Raw genomic sequence first — 20,696 nt, forward strand, 5'->3', positions numbered from 1 at the left:
CCTCAACATGGTTTGGGCAGCTTTCCATTCCAATAAATAAAGACCAACAACATTGTTGTACACCGTATGGACTTCTTGGTGATGGACTTTACCTACAAATCCTTTCTTTAAGGAAAAGTTTCTTTTTTAACTCATTGTTTCTGAGGATGGTTAACATTTACAAACAGTGGAAACCCAATAGTTGAGAGCCATTACCTAGCAGCTCCCTGCGGGTCCTGCTTGCTATTTCTTTAATCTCCATGCGAGACAAGGACAAGGAGTGAGTGACAGGAATGGCAGCGATGCCAACACTGATGGAAGTGGGCGGGGTGATGACCTTGGAGACCAAGGGCGATTTCAGAGGTCGCTCGATGCTTCTGCCCACAAGGTTTCTAAGTGGAATCTTGTACAGATTTTTTGACTGAATTTCACCTGAAATCAATGATTTAGAAAAGAATATCAGAACGTTAAGAAAAATTCATATTATTTACAAGAGAGTAATTTCTTGTTCCTCCACATGGTTAGCACAAAGGAAGACTTTATGTCACACGCTGATCTCCTAGGTCCCGTTAGGAGGGTTGGCTGGGAGCAATAAAGTGACGATGCCTGATGGCTTTGCATTTTCTTTTTTTTTTTTTTTTCTCAAAAGATGACCGGTAAGGGGATCCTAACCCTTGACTTGGTGTTGTCAGCACCACGCTCACCCAGTGAGCAACCGGCCATCCCTATATGGGATCCGAACCTATGGCCTTGGTGTTATCAGCACCACACTCTCCCGAGTGAGCCACGGGCCGGCCCCAAGGCTTTGCATTTTCTAAGAGCATCATTTTCATGTGTAATTAGATAAACTGCACTCATTGCCGGTTATGCTTGCACAGGAAAAAAGATTAGAGAAGCAAAAGGCTGCCTTGCTTCGGGAGCCCTGTGCTTTATCTTAACAACCAGCAATAAAGACACCTGATGTGTAAGAAGTTATGAAAAGTGCTGTGTTCAGGCGATGGGGTAACCACAACCAAGCCTCTCGGTTCCAGGGCAAAGCCAGATGAGTGAAAGACCGGGTGTGCCAAGCAATGTTTAGGCTTCATGGCTATATACTTTTAGTTGTGAAAACCCACTGTTGCTAACATCCCTGAAGGAACAATAACTGCTGTTGCAAGTTGGAAACTTTAGCCCTAAACTCTCCTCTCTCCATTGAAATGATTTTTTTCATAATAGGATTTTTCTGTTTTTGTTATCACAAGGTTTCTTAAAAATGCAACCAATGCATTCAGATTGCAAGGGTTTTTTGTTTTTTTTTAATGGCTTTAAGTAATAATTTCTTTAGGCAGTAATCACATGTAGATACTTGAAAATGAACTGGAGAGATCAGAAAGGATTAAACTTATCCATTAATAAGACAGTAAACACTGGACTTCACCTTCCCCCAGGGAAGAAGGAAATACTGGAGTCTCTCGGCCCGGGGGTGTCTGGGGAGAACTGTGGGCACTAGCCCCCTTGGAGCTGCTTCCAGGTGAGACCTCACCCACAGCTGCGGTGGCTGTGAAGTATATATCCGACTAGAAAGAAAGAGAAAGCATTACCGAGCTGCCTGGCATTCTAGGCCCTGCATCCCCTGGCCCTCCTGCTGTCACTGCAAAGCCTCCAACTGGTCCCCAGGCTTGGCCGTGACAACCTCAGAGCACGCAGTGCAGTAGTGGATGCCTGGGAGGGGGCTTCCAGAGGCAAGCCTGGCATGGCTTCTTAGAAATATCCTGAGGATTCAGTTCCCTGCCACTTTTCCGTATCTATTTGTTGATCCCAATAGAAAACTGCCAATGTCCCACACATCTTCTGCAAACACAAACACAACACATACTTCCCTAATGGGGATCTCAAGCATCGGGAGTGTGAGAACTGGAAAGGATCTCAGGGATTCAGTCAGGCCCACTCTGCAGACGGGGAAATGGATCATTCTTTCACTGATTCAGCAAATCCTCATGCACACCCGTAACATACTGGCTTTGCTGATAACAGCAGTGGTGTGCTGGATGTGACTCATGAGAGCCCATTTTCAGGAATTTTGCAAGTCAGTTGTTATATACATTATTAAAAATCAAAGTACACAAACATTAAAAACAAAGGTACTTAATGTCAAAACTCAACCATTCCTATTATTTGATTACATTTACCATTATCTATGCTCTCAGGCTACTGTATCACAGTATCTGTACGGTGGAAATCCTGTGCAATGACAGCTACTGCACATCTGTCCCCAGCTCCGCCTTCAGTGGTGTCACACTGGAAGCTTGAAATCAATCATGGTGGGACTATTTACACGATGGAAATCGGCAAACATTACTAATTAGAACTTGATTTCTTGTTTTGTTGACTGTCTAGACTTAAAGTGATGGAGAAATCATTAATAATGAAGATTAAACTTAGAGTGTATTGAGTCTAGTGTTGAAGTTGAAAGAGCCTTCTGCTCAATTACTATAGTTGGTATGAGTGTTAGAAATAGTTTCATAGTAGATCACATAGATTTAATGACAGTAAACTTATCGGAAAAAGGATGAGAGGACTGACATATAATGCCAACTGTAAAAGCATAGTTGAATCACAACTGTAGGTTGGCTACAGATATAAGAGTTCAGAAATTAATAAAGGCATTTTATGAGAACCATTTGGCTAAATGGATTTTATGATAAAGAGCATTGTGTATTATTTGTAAATTATAAGCTATTTTTATAGCAGTAAAATTTACAATCAACTAATGTATGTATGTGTAATATAGATACACATATGCACACACACACACACACATACCAGAGCACTGGTGATCACACATGAACCAGCACACCTCTGGTGGTATGTGAGTGAACAGGACAGCGTTGCCCCTGAGCTCACAGAGCTGTCAGTGTGGTGGGGGAAGGCAGACAAATGAGCAGCCACTGCCACCAAATGTGATGAATGTCAGGATGGAGAAAGTGCCTCAGGGGATGTAGTGGGGGAACAGCCTGGTCTGACTGGGCCAGGGAAGATTTAGAGGCTGACTCAGGAGAGGGGATAGACCAAGACCTCCTTGATTATGTGCCTGTGATAGAAGATACCTTGGAAGTCATCTGCATTCTTGCATCCCTTGGTCTTGTTCAAACTCTGGGTTGTTAGACAGAGATTAGTCAATTAGCCTTGTCTCACAGGACACGAGTTCAAACTGAGCACAGAAAACAGCAAAAGAAGAAAGGGATACTGCAGGCTCTTACTGTGCTAGACTTGGACTGTCCTTCAGTGCAACAATGACATGAATGATTGACCCAGTCTCTGAGGAGGGCTTTCTCTTTTAGGCTGAGTCTCCCCAACTGCCACCAACAAAACCGAGGAGTGTTTTGAAGCCCAAGGAGGCCACATACAGAAACCCAACCAATCAGTCTGTTTTTAGCTTTTTCATCTCACACTGGCATTTTGACACACACATGGTGGTATCAAACTTGAAGAGGCAGCTTCTGTGCTCACGTAGGTCTCACCTGCTTGGGCTCCTGAAGCCCCTTAGACAGAAACAAAGCCCCAAGCTCTACTCACCCGGGAGGACACGAGCTGCAGCTGCGGCACGACCGCCGTGTGGACCAGGTTCCCGTTCACCACCAGGCGGATCTCAATGGAGTCAGTGGTGAAGGCCAGGAGGTACGGGAAAGCACAGACTGCAAGGTAACAGGCGTGTCACCTCCCATCCTGCTGGGCTGGTGGCTGCAGATGGGCCATGACTGTCTCACAGTCATCCTCACTTCTCCAGAAACTTCCATCTCTCCCATTCCTCTGGCTGCTTCTCTTCCTCTGCATGTGCATGGCCCCCAGTGCTAAGGTGGCCTCCACTTCTAAGGCAGCCTCCCTTCGTTGCCCACTCCTGCTTCCAGTAGGTGGGCACCATCTCCATTTTGCATTGCCATTCTCTCCAACTGAAACCCACTTCCTGATCTTCTGGTGACTCACCTGCCAAAGTCCTGTGGGACCTTCCCCCTTACTGTCCAGACGACAGCCTGGCACACCTCTCCTTAGGCGTGTGCCATTCTGCCTGGAAACCCTTGCCTTCATTCACTCCCCAAGGCCAGCCCATGTGTCCCCAACACTTAGCCACTCCTTCTCTATGCTCCTCCTGCCACGTGTCTGGGCAATGGCTGCACACCCCTCACAGTGTCCCTAGGGTTCAGTGGGTTTGTTGAGTAGTTTGTTGAAGGTCAACTCTCTTTCTTGGACGAGTTTTTATAACACACTGACTTGCAGGCCCTGCAGCTGCCCCGGTGGGCCTGTGCTGGCACCTTTGTCTTTTTCCTGTCCACGTCACTCCCTCGCTGTCCTTCATACTGGTCCCTTCGCTGTGCACTCTCTCCCCTGGTGAACTCATTCTCTCAGCTTCCCTGGTGACTGTCTGCCACACCCATGCCTCTGGCCTTGATCTCTCAAATGACCTCCAGGATTGTGGCTCAAAACCTGGAAGTCATTTTCTGCTCTTCCCTCTTTTTTGCCATATCTCATCTGTCACCAAAGTCTGACCAGTCCTTGCAGGATCTTGAATTGGTCCCTCTGTTCTCTCAAAGCTCTGTAATGTGGACCTATTAACAAATAGTTTTACTGTGAGGAAAACAGTACCAACTGGACCATTCTTGGCTCTGACCTGCCTCTCTAAAGGCAGTGCCCAGTTGTGGGTCTTAAACCACAAACACAAAGCGCCACCACTCATGTCCTGATGCTTCAGTGGCAGGTAAAGTGTCTGAGTTTCTGTGATTCTAAACTTTGGAGCTTCGAAACATGTAGGAAGGGTGTGGAAAGTGCTGAGCTTCTCTCCCAAATTAGCCGAGGGCTTTGAGGCTGGAGACCCTGCTCTCTTACTTTAGAAAAAGGAAAGCGAGGCACAGAAATAAAATGAGGTGCTGAAAGATAACCAAGCACTGATAACTGATACGTAATTGCTCTCAAATGCATACATGCTCGGGCACTGAGAAGAACTAGGAGGAGCAGTAGAAGACAATAGTCCCAAACGGGGAACAAAAAGAAAAAAAATTTAAAAAGAGAAAGAATGCCGATCATACTCACATAATTTATGGCAATTTAGCAGTAAGCTAGTGAGTTGCTTACACAGGATTGAACAGTTCAGACGTATCTATGAAGGGGGACAGGGTTATGATGAAGGATTTTCTTACCGATTGCATAAGGAGCCTGGTTCCAGCAGAACTGGAAATCTGACGCAGAGGGTTGAACCAAAAAAGAGCCACCATTAAATGGGCAAACCTTTTTATAGATGCAACTGTCTGCAATGAAAACAATAGCGGCTCATTTTTGTTAGAGACAACACTTAGATCACTGTGATTACAGAAATGAAAAACAGGTCACACGAACAGCATCCCATCTTCCAGTTCTTTTTATAAAGAGCCAGTAGGAATACTGCCATGATGCTAGATACTAAGAGTCACGAGGCATTCTAAGCCAAAATAATATTACTACCATGAATACTAACAGCTGCCATTTTGGGAGAATTTACTGTGTGCCAGGCACTGAGCTTTAAAAACATTATCCCATTTAATCTGTTCAAGATTACGAAGTTGATGCTATTATTAACTCATTTTACAGATGAGAAAATTGAGGCTAGGAGAGGTGAAGCAATCTGTCCAAAGTCTCACAAGTACTACGAGGGGAGGCAGAAAGCACACAGGCAAGGCCATACTGCCCCTCACACTTGCGAAAGATCAAGAAGGGAGCCTGATGGCAGCCTTGGGTGGAAGCAGCCCTCCTGCAAGGTGGTCGCACTCTGAGCCTCGTTCAGCACAAGTGCGGTGGGAGCTGTACACTCCCCCACAATTTTATTATGAGAACTTGAAGCCGTATATGCCTGTACCCTTTGGCGAACTTGAACCAACTCTAGATTAAGGCCAGGTTAATTCAGTTACCCTGCTCCTAGTTTACTCTGAGCTCTAAACAAGTCCACGTGGTTCAGATCTTCTTAGAGAAAGTTCATGCAAAAAGGAAAACCCTTTTATTACAGAAGCCCATCATGTTTTAGCCTTACAATTCTATTTTTTAAATTATTTTTTAAAATAGCTCTATTGAGAGATATTTATATACCATAGAAGAATTCAACCATTCAAAACATACAATTCAATAAATTTTAGTATATTTACAGAGTTGCACATCACCATAATATAATTTCTAGAACATTTTCATCCCCCTAAAAAGAAACCTCCAGCCCATTAAGGAGACACTCTGCGCTCCTAACCCCAGCCTTAGATAACCACTAATCTACTTTCTGTCTCTGTGGATTTATCTCCTGTGGACATTTCATATAAATGGCGTCATACAGTATGTGGCCTTTTGTGTCTGGCTTCTTGCACTGAGCATGACGTGGTTGAGGTTTATCAAGTGTTAGCAGATCGTTCTTTTTTATGGCCGAATAATATTCCATTGTATGGAAAGACCACATTTTGTTGCTCTATCCACCTGTTGAGGGGCATTTGGGTTGTTTCCACTTTTTGCTGCTGTGAATAATGCTGCTGTGAATAATCCTGTGTAAGTCTGTGTGGACATATGTTTCATTTCTCTTGTGCAGAAACCTAGGAGTGGAATTGTTAGGTTAAATGTTAAGTCATACAATTTTATTTTATTCAGAATATTATTTAGTATTAAATACTTATCTTGTATCTATATCTAACATCTTTATGAGATTTATTATTATTTTTCTGTGTTTTGTTGTTGTAGAAAATTTCAGAAACAAAGAAAAACACAAAGAAGAAAATAAAAAAATCATCTGCACCTTACCTAGAGAGAAGCACTTCTGGGATTTCTCCTTCAAGTATTTTTAAGAATGGATTAAAAAAATAATAAGGAAAATGTTCTTAAAAAAAAGAATTGCTCTTTAAAAAACAAATTTGCTTTTTTCACTATATTGTATATTTTCTTCTATGCATTTTTCAAGAACAGGAATGTTTAAATTGCTGTATGGCATTTCAGTACTTGAATGTAACAAAATGTATTTACCAGTCTCCTGTTTCCATAGCTTCCCACTTTATAAATTATGCCGTAACAGACAATTAAGCTTTCATCGTTCACAGTTTGCTGTTTATTTCTTAAAAGAATTGCCCATGATTAGACTGGCTGTGTCAACTTCAGATCACATCTTGCCAAGTTCTTCCACAGAAAGCCTGCACCAGACAGGCCGCCTCTGGCAGCACAGAGGGTGCCTCAAACCATGACCTTGCCAGTCTGAGAGACCAAATCGTTGTCCATAGTAATGTGCATATTAAAATTCTCAGCGACGCAAGGTAAGTTTTTTTTATGCTGTTAATTAATTGGGAGGCCACTAGACTGAGGCACCTTCAGTGCCCCGGGTTCTAAACTGATACCCAACTCACCATAAAAGGTCATATTCTAGGAACTAATCAGAAACCGCCAACTAACCTCTAAGTAGAGACATTCCACAGGAGTGACCCAAATAAGGCTACTGCTAAACTCTATCCAGATTATTTTCTCTGCTTTGCTTTGCATTCACCTGTAAGAGCCTTCCTTGCCTTTGTGCTCCTTTGGTTTGGAGCTCTGCCCGATTCATGAATCTCTGTCTGCTCAAATAATCTCTTTAAAATTTTAATCTGCCAACGTTTATCTTTTAACTATGCTTACTGGGCAACTGTACGAGGGGTCTTCAAAAAGATTAAGGAAAGGGCTGGCCTGTGGCTCACTCGGGAGAGTGCGGTGCTGATAATACCAAGGCCCTGGGTTTGGATCCTATATAGGGATGGCCGGTTTGCTCACTGGGAGAGCGTGGTGCTGATAGCGCCAGGTCAGGGGTTAAGATCCCCTTACCAGTCATCTTTAAAAAAAAAAAAAAAAAAAGATTAAGGAAAGATCTGTATTATCTTTTAAATCTATTTCTCCACAAACTTTTTGAAGTACCCGTGTATATCTTCTTTTGTGAGTTTCTGCTCATATCCTCTGTCCATTTTTTAATCGGTGCTCGTACCTTTGTCTTACTGTTATGTAAGATCTTTTTATATTAATGATATTAACAATTTTCAAAAGATCACAGATATTTTCCTCAGTTTGCGCTTTCTCTTTGAATTTTACGGTTATTTTTGGCCTAAAGATTTTAAAATATTTATGTAATCAGACCTTTCAAACTTTTCATGGTTTCTTTTTTTGCATTTAAAAAATTCTTTTAAATTGAAATGTAATAATTGTACATATTTGTGGAGTACAATGTGATGTTTTGATACATGTATACATTGTGTAATAATCACATCAGGGATGGCTTCTGCTTTAATGTCACCCTTAGAAAGGCCCTCTCCATGGATAAGTTTTGGCACACAGTTGTTCATATTTTCTTTTACCAATTCTAGGCTTTTACTTTTTATGTTACACTTTTAGTTAATTTAAGACTAAAAGCAGAGGCATACACTTATTTTTTCCAAAAGTTTATCCAATTGTCCCAGCCTCATTTTTTAAAAATTCACCATTTCTCTACAGACTTCAAGTGCTGCTTTCATCATATACTTTTTATATGTACTTGAGTCTGATTCTGGACTTTATTCTGCTGTACTGAGCGGTTTGTCGATTCTTGCACCAGTATCATAATGTTTTATTATTGTAGACTTGCAATAAATTATAATGTTAAGGAAATATCATCCTTCATAACAAATCTTTTAAAAAATTTTGCGGCAGATCATTAATCCAATCATTCAGCAAATATTTATCGAGTGTCTACTATGTGCCAGGCATAATGAGAAATAAATTGGGATTCTGATTGGAATAACATTAAATTTACTTATTTCATCTGGGGAGAAATACACATCTTTGCAAAATTAAGTCTTCCCATTCAGGAACATGGCATATTTCTTCATCTGTTCAAACTTTTTTCTCTTACATTCTATAGTAATGTTGGATAGTCCTTGCCCCCAAATCCATTAGAGCTGGAAGGCTTTCGTTGAGGCTAATTCTTGAACAACTTTCCAATATCTTCTATACTTACTGGCTCAATTCAGTTTTCTGCTATTTCTTGGGATAATTTTAGGAATTTACTTTCAGTTAGAAAATTGTTCTTTTTACCTAGATTTTATTTATTTATTATTATTATTTTTTTTAAAGATGACCGGTAAGGGGATCTTAACCCTTGACTTGGTGTTGTCAGCACCACACTCAACCAGTGAGCGAACTGGCCATCCATATATGGGATCCGAACCTGGGGCCTTGGTGTTATCAGCACCGTACTCTCCCGAGTGAGCCACGGGCCGGCCCCTTTTTACCTAGATTTTAAAACTTACTATATTTCATTGAGTCTAGGATGTCTCCAAGTCAATGTCTTTTTTTTTTGGGCAAAAGTAAAGAGATACACAATTTTAAATGTACCATTAAAAAAGAAAAAGAAGAAAGCCGCCTACTATAATTGTAAAATGCCATCAATTGTAAGATGCAACCCAAACTCAGAGATGCTAAAATGTGGAAGAAGTGTCTCTTAGACTAGAAGAAATACGGTATTAGCAGAAAACTGTACCTGGTATCTGTTACACTTTTGTAATGTCCTATCATAATTATATTCCTTCTATCATTCTTAAGGAATGGTGTGTTGGCTGAAAAAACAGCATACACAACTTTATACAATTATACATGCACATAAACACTGTGATCACAACTTCGTGAAAATATAAAAATAAGACTGGAAGCAAGTGCATTAAATGTTAATATGGCTCTGTGGGGTGGAATGAGGTATAATTGACATACAGTAAACTGCATGTACTTAAAGTGTACGCTTTGATAAGTTTTGACATGTGTATGCACCATGAAGCCATTACTACTGCCAAGATAAAGGATGAACACAGCTGTTACCCCACGTTTCCTTGTGCTCCTCTGCAACTGTTCCTCTGTCCAAGTCAACCACTAATTTGTTTTCTGTCACTACAGATTAGATTGCAGTTTCTAGAATTTAATATAAATGAAATCATATATTATACATTCTTTTTGTCTTCTTTCACTCAGCATACTTATTTTGAATTCATCCACGTTGTTATGTGTATCAACAGTTCATTGCTTTTTAATGTATAGATGTGACTAGTTATCCATTTTCCTGTTAATGGATGTATTAGTTATCCATTGCTGTGTGACAAATTATCCTAAAATTTAGCAGCATAAAACAACAAACATTATCTCAGTTTCTGTGGGTCAGGAATTCATAATTGGCTTATTTGGGTGGTTTTGCTTTGAGGTTTTTCATGAGGTTGCAGCCGAGATGTCCTTGGGGGCCACAGTCATCTGATGGCTTGACTGGGCCCATGCCTGAGTTTGCTTCCAAGATGGCGCACTCATGTGGCTCTTGGTGGACTTGGTTTTTCACTACATGGACCTCTCCACTGGGCTGCTTGGGTGTCCTTAGGACACGGCAGCTGGCTTCCCCCAGAATGAGTGACACAAAAGAGAGTGACGAGGGAGCTGCAATGCCCTTTCTGACCTAGTCTCAGAAGTTTCACACTTCCACTTCTGCCATATTTTGCCTGATAGCCCTGAGTCACGAAGTCCAGCCCACATTCAAGGGGCGAGGAGTGAAGCTCCACCTCCTGAAGGGAGGAGTATCAAAGAACTTGTGGACGTACTTAAAAGCCACAGGGACATCTGGGCTGTTTTTAGCTTTGGCTAACACAAGTAATGCTGCTAAGCACGTTTGTGCACAGATCTTTGGGGGACACATGCTTTCGTTCCTTTTGCATGCATTCCTAGGACTGGGGTGGCTGGGCCATGTGGTAAGTGTACGTTTAACCTTTTGAGGAACTGCCAAACTGTTTTCCACGGTGATTGTAGCACTTTACATCCCCACCTGCAGTGTATGAGAGGGCAGTCCCTCCACATCCTTACCAACAAGAGCTACAGTCAGTTGTTTTCTTTTTAGCCATTTAATAGGTGTGTGGTGGTATCTCATTGTGGTTTTAATGTGCATTGCCCTGATGGCCAGTGGTGTTGAACATCTTTTCATGTGCTTGCTTAATCATCTATATATCATCTCTGGTGAAATGTCTGATCAAGTGTTTTGCCCTCGTTTTAATTGGGTTTTTATTTTCTTAAGTTTTGAGAGTTCTTTATATTTACGTTTTCTGGATACCAGTCCTTTACCAGGTATGTGACTTGCAAATATTTTCTCTGTGCCTTGTCTTGTCATTCTCTTAATAGTGTCTTTCAAAGAACAGAAGTTCTTAGTTTTGATGAAGTTCAATTTATTAATGTATTTTATGGATTGTGGTTTTGGTGCTGTATCTAAGAAGGTTTTGCCAATTCAAACTCATAAATACCTTCTGCTAAGCTTTCTTGAATAAGTTTTATAGTTTTAGGTTTTACGATCCATTTTTAAAGAATTCTTAAATCAGATATGAGGTATGGACCAAAGCTTTTATTTTTTTTTGCATACGAATCCAATTATTCCAGCACCATTTGTTGAAAAGATTATTTCTCCATTGAATTGCCTTTGCATCCTTGTGAAAAATCAATTTAGCCAAATATGTGTAGGTCTATTTCTGGATTCTATATTCTGTTCTATTAATTTTTCTATTTTTATGTAATTATATAATGTGATAATACAGTATATAATGATGTTACTCTACCGGCCAGACACCAAAAAAAATTTGTTACTCATTTGATTAAAAAAAAATTAAATGTCTTTTTATTATGATATTGAAAATTATGACACTGAAAATCTTGACACCTTATGACACTTTTTCTGTAAGAGCATTTTATATTCTACATAAAATTTACCTGGAGCTGATAGGGCACAATCGGCAGGTAAATAGGTGGTCATTATATTCCTCACCCTTCGGCCTCCTGAGAATGACACTGGTTAGCTGTTCCCATGTCACCCAGCACTGTAACACAGCCTGTGCCAGCTCCTTCAGGGGCTTCCTACATTAACAAAGCCCATCTTACCCTGTCACCATGAGTCTCTCGAAATCAGAGTTGTCTTATTTTTCATTCAGGAACCAGTGACCAAGTATCGACCTGTGCCAGGCACGCCGTGCTCAGGTGAATCAGGGCCCTGCTCCTGGACTGGTTGTTGACGGGAGGGAAACAGGGCACGGTGGGCACGTGGGGTGAGTGCTCCCAGCAGGAGCAGGGCGGGCACATACTACAGGTGAGTGGATCGGGGCACTCACAGAGGAAAACGAGGAAAACACTGCTGAGTTGAGTGCAGAAGGACAGTAGGAGTAATCCAGGCAAAGACAGGTTTCTAGGCAAAGGAAACAGACTGCCGACCTCTAGATAACGAGAAGAGACAACGTGGAACTGGAGTATAGTGTGTGCAGGAGTGACAGGGACAAGGCCAGGCAGGGAGGCAGGGGTGGGCTGCTTGGGGGGGGGTCATAGTGGGGTGGTGATGGAGGGAGGGTGCAGTGGATTGAATTATGTCCCCCCAAAACTCACTGAAACTTGAATTGTGTCCCCCAAGTTTTATGTATTAGAAACTTAGCCCCCTCTATGACTGTGAAGAGGGTGGGAAATCCTACTATGGTAACTGAAAGGTGGAGCCTTGAAGAGGTGATTGGATTGTAGGACCATGCGGTAGTGAATGGATTAGAAATGGTGGTCAGGGGTGTGGTTCTGAGGGCTTTAAAAGAGGAGAGTCTGTCTTTCTCTCTCTCTCTGCTTCCACCATCTTGCAATGTGAGACCCCTGGGTCACTGTTGCCACCACCAGATGGACTTTGGACTTCCCAGCCTCAGAAACTGTAAGCAATGTTTTATTTTCTTTATAAATTACCCAGTTTCAGGTATTTTGTCATAAGCAACAGAGGGAGATGGTTGGGTTGGGGTCTTAGGAAAATAACTCCAGCAGTGTGGAGAGTGGACAGTGGGATGCTGTAAGATGGAGCTGAAGAGTTCAGTTAAGTGACATACTTCATACAGCTCCTAGCTGTGAGTGACTGGTCCAAATAAAGACCGCATGAAGGTAATGCAGATGGAGCGTTTGTGATGAATCTGAGCTATGCGGGACAACGCTTGGAGACTGGGGCATGAAGGCGGGGAGAGGCCCAGGGTGCCGACAGGGTTTCTGGCTTGGGTGCCAGGTGGTGGATGGGGGTGCCGTGCCACCTCTGAGGATGAAAGATCTTGAGCTCTGTGGGGACAGGTTGCGAGCTCAGGAGTAAGCTGCAGACTGGACAGAGACTGGTGAGTCAGCAGTGCCCAGGTGACCCGGTCATCAGGGGGAACAGGGCAGATGAGATGAGAAGGGCAAGGACACAGGCTGCTGCAATACGACACTGAAGGAGGAAGGGACTGCGAAAGGCACCGAGAAGAAACAGCCAGGGAGGTAGGAAGAAAACGAGAGGATGGGACAGAGCCAGGAGATGGGGAGGTTTGAAATGGAGGGAGTGGGCAGCACAGTCCTTACTTAGCTTTGCCTCTGATGTGCCTCCATGATACCACCAGGTACAGGTTTGGTTCAGTTCCACATAGTTTATGGCCACCAGCACTGTGCCAGCCCCATGCTGGGGTCTGGTGACAGAGAGGTGAGCCATGGTTTGGCCTTCTGGGTGCTCGTGGTTTAGTGACTGGGACTGACTCCTTCCTTTCATACAGCCTGTTTCCTTGCCCTTCTCTCCAAGCAGCAAACTTCCGAAGATATCTTGTCATATGGAATGCTGTGCAGAGTACTGTGTTCTTTGTTTATTAAAAGTTTTATTTATTTTTCAGGCCACAAGGGTGAGGACTGTCTCTATTTTCAGAAGGGCCCTGGAGCAGGGAGGCTGCCTTCTGGCTTGTTCTTTTTGCAAATTCCTAGTGTTACCACTTCCATGAGAGGGGAGAGGGTGGGAGCCGGACCGCTGAGGGAGGCCTGCGCCATGGGCCGGTCGGTGGCAGCAACAGCCCATCCCAGGCTCCAGGAACAAGCACCTCTCCCACCCTTCAGATCTTTCTGGAATGTCCTGCCCCATTGGGGCTTAGGGACTCCTCTGATGTGACCCCTAACCCTATAATTGTTTACCTAGCAGAGTAAGTTAACTAGTACTAAGAAAGAAAAAACAAGTCAGAGGAGAAGAAAGTGTCTTCATTCTCAGCTAAAGGCCTTGCTTCCTCAGGGAACAGACACCCAGGAGGACACCTGGACCCCCGTGGTCCGCCTGCTGGCCTGTCGCTTGTGCGCTGAGGGGCTGTAATCCCTCCTCTTTCCACTGTCCCACCCGTTTCCGCCCCCCAGGGACCCACGCCAGGGGCTGTCCTCCAGTAGAGACTGGAACTGCCCTGACAGCCTCACAAGCACGCCACTCACTCCACCCATGAGAACACCTCTGACTCCCGTCCTCTGGCCGCTGCAGGGTTCTCTGCTCATCTGCACTCTGGTCTCTGTGTCCTCTCCTCCCGCTCGTGACCTCTGCACTCAGCCTTTTACCCGCCCTGCTTCCCAGCGACGCCTGCTCCTGTCGGGGTTGGCTGATGACCCCCACCTCACGCAGTCTGAGGATAGATCTCAGACCTGTCTCAGCTGGTCTAGCTGAGGCACGTGGCATAGCTCCTCCTCCAACGCTCTCTCAGGCCCCCACACTCTCCTGAGTGATTGCGTCTTGATTCTCGAAGCTTCCTCATCTCAGTCGATGGTGTTCTCCATTCTTCTAGTAGCTCATGCCAAAACCTGCAGTCTTCCTTTTTTCCTCTTCCTCTCACATCCCACATGTGATCATCAGCAAATTATCTTGGTTCTTTTTTTTTTTTTTTTAATTTAACTCCATTCAATAAGAAAGAAGTAGTGTAAATAGCAAAGTTGAACAAAAGCACAGCGTTGCTGGGAAGGCTGGTGCTCACTGCTGAGAAGCTGAAGCCACAGGAGGTGTGGCTTTGGGGAATGAGATTGGATCTCGGTTCTTTTTTCTGGTGGCTGGCCGGTACAGCGATGGCACCCTGGACCTTGACGTCATCAGCACCACACTAACCAATGAGTTGATCGGCCAGATCTTGGTTCTTAGATTTGAAATACATCTCGGATCCTTCCACTTCTCAGCACCTCCACTGCTGTGGTTCTGGTCTGGGCCACTGTCATCCCTCTTCAGATGAGTATAGTCGCCTCCTGACTGGTCCCCCTGCCCTCACCCCTTCAGTTCCTTCTCCACACAGCAGCCAGAGGGATCCTTTTAAACCTCAGTCAGATCATGTCGCCTCTTTGCTCAAATCCCCCATCTGCTCCCCACAAAGCCTCACCAAGGGCCTTTCCCCTCCTGAGCCTGCCTGAATCTGTCCTCTCTGCCGATCTCATTCTCATCCACTGTACCTGCCCCCACCTGTTGTGGCCATGCTGGTCATGTTGGGGTCATTGTGACCATGCCAGATGGTCCCCGCCTCAAGGTCCTCACATGGCTGTTGTCTCTACCTGGAGTAACTCATGCTGTAGGTGTCCTCACCTCAAACTCCCCGACCCCCTTCAGGTCTTTTCTCAGCTCCACCTTCCCAGGACGCCTTCCCTTTTCATCTTGTCTAAGTGGCCCCACACTCTCCACTCTTGACAACTACATATTTTTAAAATTTATCTTGTTAATTGTCCGTCTGCCCCCTATAAAATGTAAACTCTGTGAGGGCAGGGCTTTGTGTACATTTTATTCACTGCTGAAACCCCTAGGCAAGGCAGGTGCTCAATAAATATTTGTTGAATGAATAAAAGCCTCTTCTTTCCCCATCCCCACTCAGGAAGGGGAGGGCAACACTGTGTTCTACAAGGTCCCAGTCCCTTGCACACAGCTCTCCACTGCCACTGAGGGACAGCAAACTGCTGGTGGGTTTCAGCTGGAGGGATCTGAGCTCCCTGAGCCCAGAGTATCCTGGATGGGTGGGGGACAGCAGCATATATGCATAAGGAGGTCAGACCCAGCTCAGTCTGTCTCAGACAGTGAAGCTGCCCGCTTAGAAATGGGTCACAAGGGTGTGGATGAAGAGCCACTTGGAGTTGACCCAGACTGCAGCTCAGAGGTCCCGAACCTACACTTTCTAACTGAATAAGCCCCAGGGACTACAATGTGACCCTGGTGAGGTAGAGGGTCCCCCCTCCCAATAACTAATACTGGTGATCTCTGTGCCTAGTGAGGGGCTGTGACTCAGACTTAATGGATTTAGAAAAGTAATTGATGCCTGCTCTTTGAACTCCGAGCTGTGGAGCTCGTTCACCCTCCTTGTGCTGGGGTTCAAGCCCGGCTCTCCCCTGAACTGTGAGTGCACTGCAGTCCCTGGCAGTGCCTTTCACCATTGTCTCTCCAGAGCTAAGGGCAGGCCTGACACAGAGAGCATCCTCCATGTGGTTAAAAAGGACAACATGAAGGGTGCAGGCCTGGGTCGAGGGGAGAGACTTAAGAATGTCACTGCACAGGAAGGAGCCCAGAGATTATGACCTTTCTCCTTTGATTTTCCCCATCCAGCTGGTGGAGAATGAGGTGACAAATATTGTTTCTGATTTTAAAATACACTTCTCTGAACAAAAGTCCCTTTCTAGATGTAGAATAGTCTATGGAGGTTAAAAAACTGGGTTCTAAATTAATATTGTGATGATTATGGAATAAAAGGACGGAAAAAAAATCTTACTGTCCAGGCAATGTGTTAGGCTTTACAGGTTGTGTAATCCTATTTAATCCTCACAACAGTTGTGAGCGGTAGGTTCTGTATTCTAACATCACTCCCCTGCAAGTTTAGACCTAGTGAGGTTAAACATGGTCACATGGAGAGGGAGAGGTACTTACGTGAGCTTTTCTAGTTTTCCTGGTGTGATTAGCTTTAAAACATCATCAGCAAACACATGAGCTCACCCTTACCACGGAAACTGATTATTTGCAGTAAAGGTGAATGATTAGTGGGTGCTAAGGTCACAGCCAAGTTTTCTTTACTGTTTTAAGCAGTTAAAGACTGACCCTGGTATTCACAATGGAGATTAATTATGAGAAAATAAGAACATCATCGACATCTCAAACTATACTTTCCCCTCCTAATGCTTATCTTGTGACTACATTTTTCTCAAATAACATAACTGGATTATTATAAAATCTCTCTATAAAATACAATCTCTATCATAACATACAACGGTACTTCGCGAAGTTCATGGATAAATGGAATTGGAAGATAATACGAATCTTTCTATGAACTTCTGAAGAGCCCTCGTATTTTCATCCTTAACATATCTGTGATAACTTCTCCCAGATAAAACTCTGAATTTATGAAAGTTAGTATTTTTTTTTTGGCAGCTGGCTGTATAAAAGTTACTTTAAATTTTGTCTTTCAATAAAAGGAAGTGACTTAAATGATAAAAATCAGCTTCAGATTGTGGAGGGGGCAAAATCTGTCTGCAGCATCTTGTTGAAAAAGGCCTTTATTGCAGAAGTGTCCGTGACCAAGACGGGAACGTGGAACAAAACAAGCACACGCATGTGTGCAGCGTGCATGGGCCTGAGTCACGGCAGTGACCTGGGTGACCATGGGAGAGACAACTGATTCTCCTGGGGTTGTTCACCAGGTACCTGCCAACCTGCTGGGAGAAGGCAAGACGGAACAGAAAAGCCAGATTCCTGACCCAAAGTAAAAAGAGCACACTTTTAAAGAGATTAACGTCTTACAGAAGTGACTTCCAACATGTGGCCTCCTACTCACCTAGTTCCCATAAACCTGGGGACAGGGAGCAGCAGCAGCAGCCTGGCCACCAGAGGCTGCGCATAGTGGCCTGTTCCTGCTGCCTTGCGTGTGGGCCCTTCTCATCAAATGGGCTATTAAAGACCCATTGTTTTGAGGAGGGTTTAGGCAGATCCGTGGCTAAAATATCGCAAAAGAGTGATTTATTGTTGAAGAGCTTCCTGACTTATAACTGCCTTCTCTTATTTCCCAGTCCTGAGTTTTGAAAATGATGTTGACCAAATTTTTCTACTGATAATTAGCTTCCTCCTATTTATTAATCAAAGACTAATTAATCAAAATATCTGACCCACTTGACATAACCAGCATCAACACTCTAAGTTGATAAAACTCTAGGCTGAAAAATGTTTCATGTTTTAGACTGGGTAGCCTTACCCAGGAAAATACCTTACTTGTTTTGCCTTTAAAAAATCCTCTTTATTGAAGTATAACATTAGCTGTTGAAATGTTGAAAAATCCTAAAGACCCTGTTTGGTACATTTGGTCTACCCAAAACCCACCCTGCCACTGACCCCAAACCAACACAGCTGCAGCTGGATAGGCCAGGTTGAGGCTGCTTTCACTGACCCTGGTCCTGCTACTTAGTAGCTGCGTGACCGCGAGAAAGGTGCTTCACCTCTCCAGGCCTCCACTGACTTATCTCTAAACCAAGGCTAAGAACAGAGCCTGCTGTGGGCCATTTGCCCTGAGAATTAAATGAGACAATGACCATCACGCACACAGCACGGCACATGGCACCCAGTAAGGGCCCCCTAACTGGGAGCCGCTGTCATCACCGCCATATTGTGGAGACAGAGCCACAGGTGATGGCTCTGGTCCCATTGCACCAAGAGGACTGGGGCATAGTGGGAGACCCAGGGAGGGATGCATCTTTTTTAGATGCTTCCTGGAGTGCAACTAAGAACCCAGGAACGATATATCAGGTAGATCCAAGGATAAGTCCCTTTAAATTGCCCAGAAAAACAACAATCCATTTTAGCAAATAAGGATAAAAATACATCCTCGACTTACAGTTGTAACACAACAGCAGACCAGCTTCTCCATCTTCGTACACATCAATAGCTGCAACAAAATTAACCTGCAATGATAACGGGCAGCGCTAGTGGCAGGCTGGACACTGACACGCTGGAGACTCGCTCAAGGCGCAAGCGTCTGCAGTGGCCTGTGGCCCTCCGGGAGCTCGGGTGCTGCAGGCTCACATCCGCCTCACAGCACCCATTGTGCCACATGTGGTGCCTTTTCCTATCCTTCAAGAAGCTCTGCAGCCAGCGCCTCTGCTCTGTCAACACGCCTCAGGGTCACTGGGTGTGCTCCTGTTCACAAAGCATTTTTGTATGGGTCATTCATCTCTCTTTCATATTAAACCCTGGTATTACTCCCATCTTACAGATGAGGAAAGTGAGGCTCAGAGAGGTGAGGTGAAGTCACTCAAGCCCCTCAGCTGGTAAGTGCCACAGCCACGCTCTGAACCCGGGCTCTGGTCCTTTCCTACCTCACCACTCCTGTACCTTCAGCGAGGCTTCCTCCTGCCCCAAACAGGAGGCCTCTGAACCCACCAGGCACCACAGCTGTCTTCACTGCTGTTCTCTCTCTGTGCCCTTCACTTCGGGGGAGGCGGCGTGATGCCATGGAAAGGGTGTCAGAAGACCTACTTCTGTGATCCCGGCAAATTCGTCTCTCTGGGCCTCAGTTTCTGCATCTGAGAAGAGGGCACTCAACCCAATGACATCCTTGGTCCTTCTTGGTTTTTAAAACTCTGACCCCCTAAAAGCCTCCTGCTCCTTTTACTTCCCCACTGGTGTTCTTGCATCTTAGGGTCTGGCCTCCAATACCACCGGGAAACTGCCCTCTCTGAGCTCAGAGATTTCCTTCTCCCGCAGCGGAAGCCTTTGGCCGATGCTCGTCTCTGTCCGTCCTCTGCAGCCTCTGCCGTGGGCACCTCCGCCCTCCTGCCCTCTCTCCCTCTTCAGATTATTCTTCCATTGACTGGCTCTTGTCTCATTAGAAAAATACCCACTTTTATAGCTTCAAGTTTGACTCTGCACTCAAAACCCTTAAGTCTACCACCTCAGGCACACATTCTCCTTGGAGCTCCCGTCCACATTCTGAGTCCTTTGTTCTCTCAAACGCAACTGATTCCATATTGAAGTCACTGAAGGGCAGGAGGTGGCGGGAGTGGTAGCATAACGCCTGACACATGATAAGCACTCCGCGGAGCCTATTACCTTCTCCCCTCACACAACCATTTTCCCTTCTAAACCTCTTCTTTTTTGTTAGCAGAACTATCCCCAAAGTCTCAAGGGCTCCCCACTCCCATCCAAGCCCAGCAGCAGCCTCCTCACAGGGTCTCGGGGTTTTTTTTTTGGTGCCATTGCTGCCATCCTGGTGAGGCCACTTGCCTCCCCAGGCAGGAGCCTAGATGTGGCCTCCAGCTGGCTGGCATCTCTCCTGCCCTCCCCAGTCCCACACTGGGTTCCTCCCCCGGACCCTCCACCCAGCCAACCCCTCACCCAAATGAGCCAGAGCCACTGCCTGGGCTCCGCAGCCCTTCCAATGGCATCCCTGTCCCCTCCTATCTGTCATTACCTGGCACTGTCCTAGGTATCAATAAGGATACAGAAATGAAGCAGGTAAGGTCCCACCTCTCAAGAAAAAGGTCAGAAAAGCATCCAGTACATAAAACAAGGTATAATAGGGCAAATGCCATCACCAAGAGTTGGGGGGCTTTAGAGGGAGTGAGAGACAGCAAGGACCAGTGGTCAAGAGCCCCAACTGTGATCAGAAAGACCTGGGGGTCAAATCTCAAACAATCCCCGCATTGCTCTATATCATCCCCATCTATTCAGGTTCTCTGCATAGCATGTGTCACTATCTGATGTCCACGTACCCGTCTGTCTACTGTCACTCTGCTCCCCAGGAGACTCTGAGACTCATGAAGCAGAGATTCTGTGCTGTCCTCCCCTGTCTCCTCAGCACCTAGGCCCGGGTCGGGCAGGTTGCAGGAGCAGAATAAATATTCACTGGATGAATGACATACTGAACGAAACCCCAGCCCTGTCCCTTCAGAGGTCT

General features: G+C 44.8%; 1 protein-coding gene across 1 annotated transcript in view; it reads right to left on the minus strand.

The window, feature by feature from the left end:
- Nucleotides 1-20,696, minus strand: part of GARNL3 (GTPase activating Rap/RanGAP domain like 3) — an 85,289-nt gene that overhangs the window by 3,437 nt on the left and 61,156 nt on the right. Inside the window, exons 21-25 of the mRNA XM_063081654.1 lie at nucleotides 18,636-18,702; nucleotides 5,151-5,258; nucleotides 3,535-3,653; nucleotides 1,397-1,535; nucleotides 196-411 (exon numbers count right to left, since the gene is read on the minus strand). Of these exons, the coding sequence (XP_062937724.1) occupies nucleotides 196-411; nucleotides 1,397-1,535; nucleotides 3,535-3,653; nucleotides 5,151-5,258; nucleotides 18,636-18,702 (649 nt within the window). The remainder of the gene's footprint in view (nucleotides 1-195; nucleotides 412-1,396; nucleotides 1,536-3,534; nucleotides 3,654-5,150; nucleotides 5,259-18,635; nucleotides 18,703-20,696) is intronic.

This window comes from Cynocephalus volans, chromosome 17, assembly GCF_027409185.1.
Source record: "Cynocephalus volans isolate mCynVol1 chromosome 17, mCynVol1.pri, whole genome shotgun sequence".
Lineage (NCBI taxonomy): Eukaryota > Metazoa > Chordata > Mammalia > Dermoptera > Cynocephalidae > Cynocephalus > Cynocephalus volans.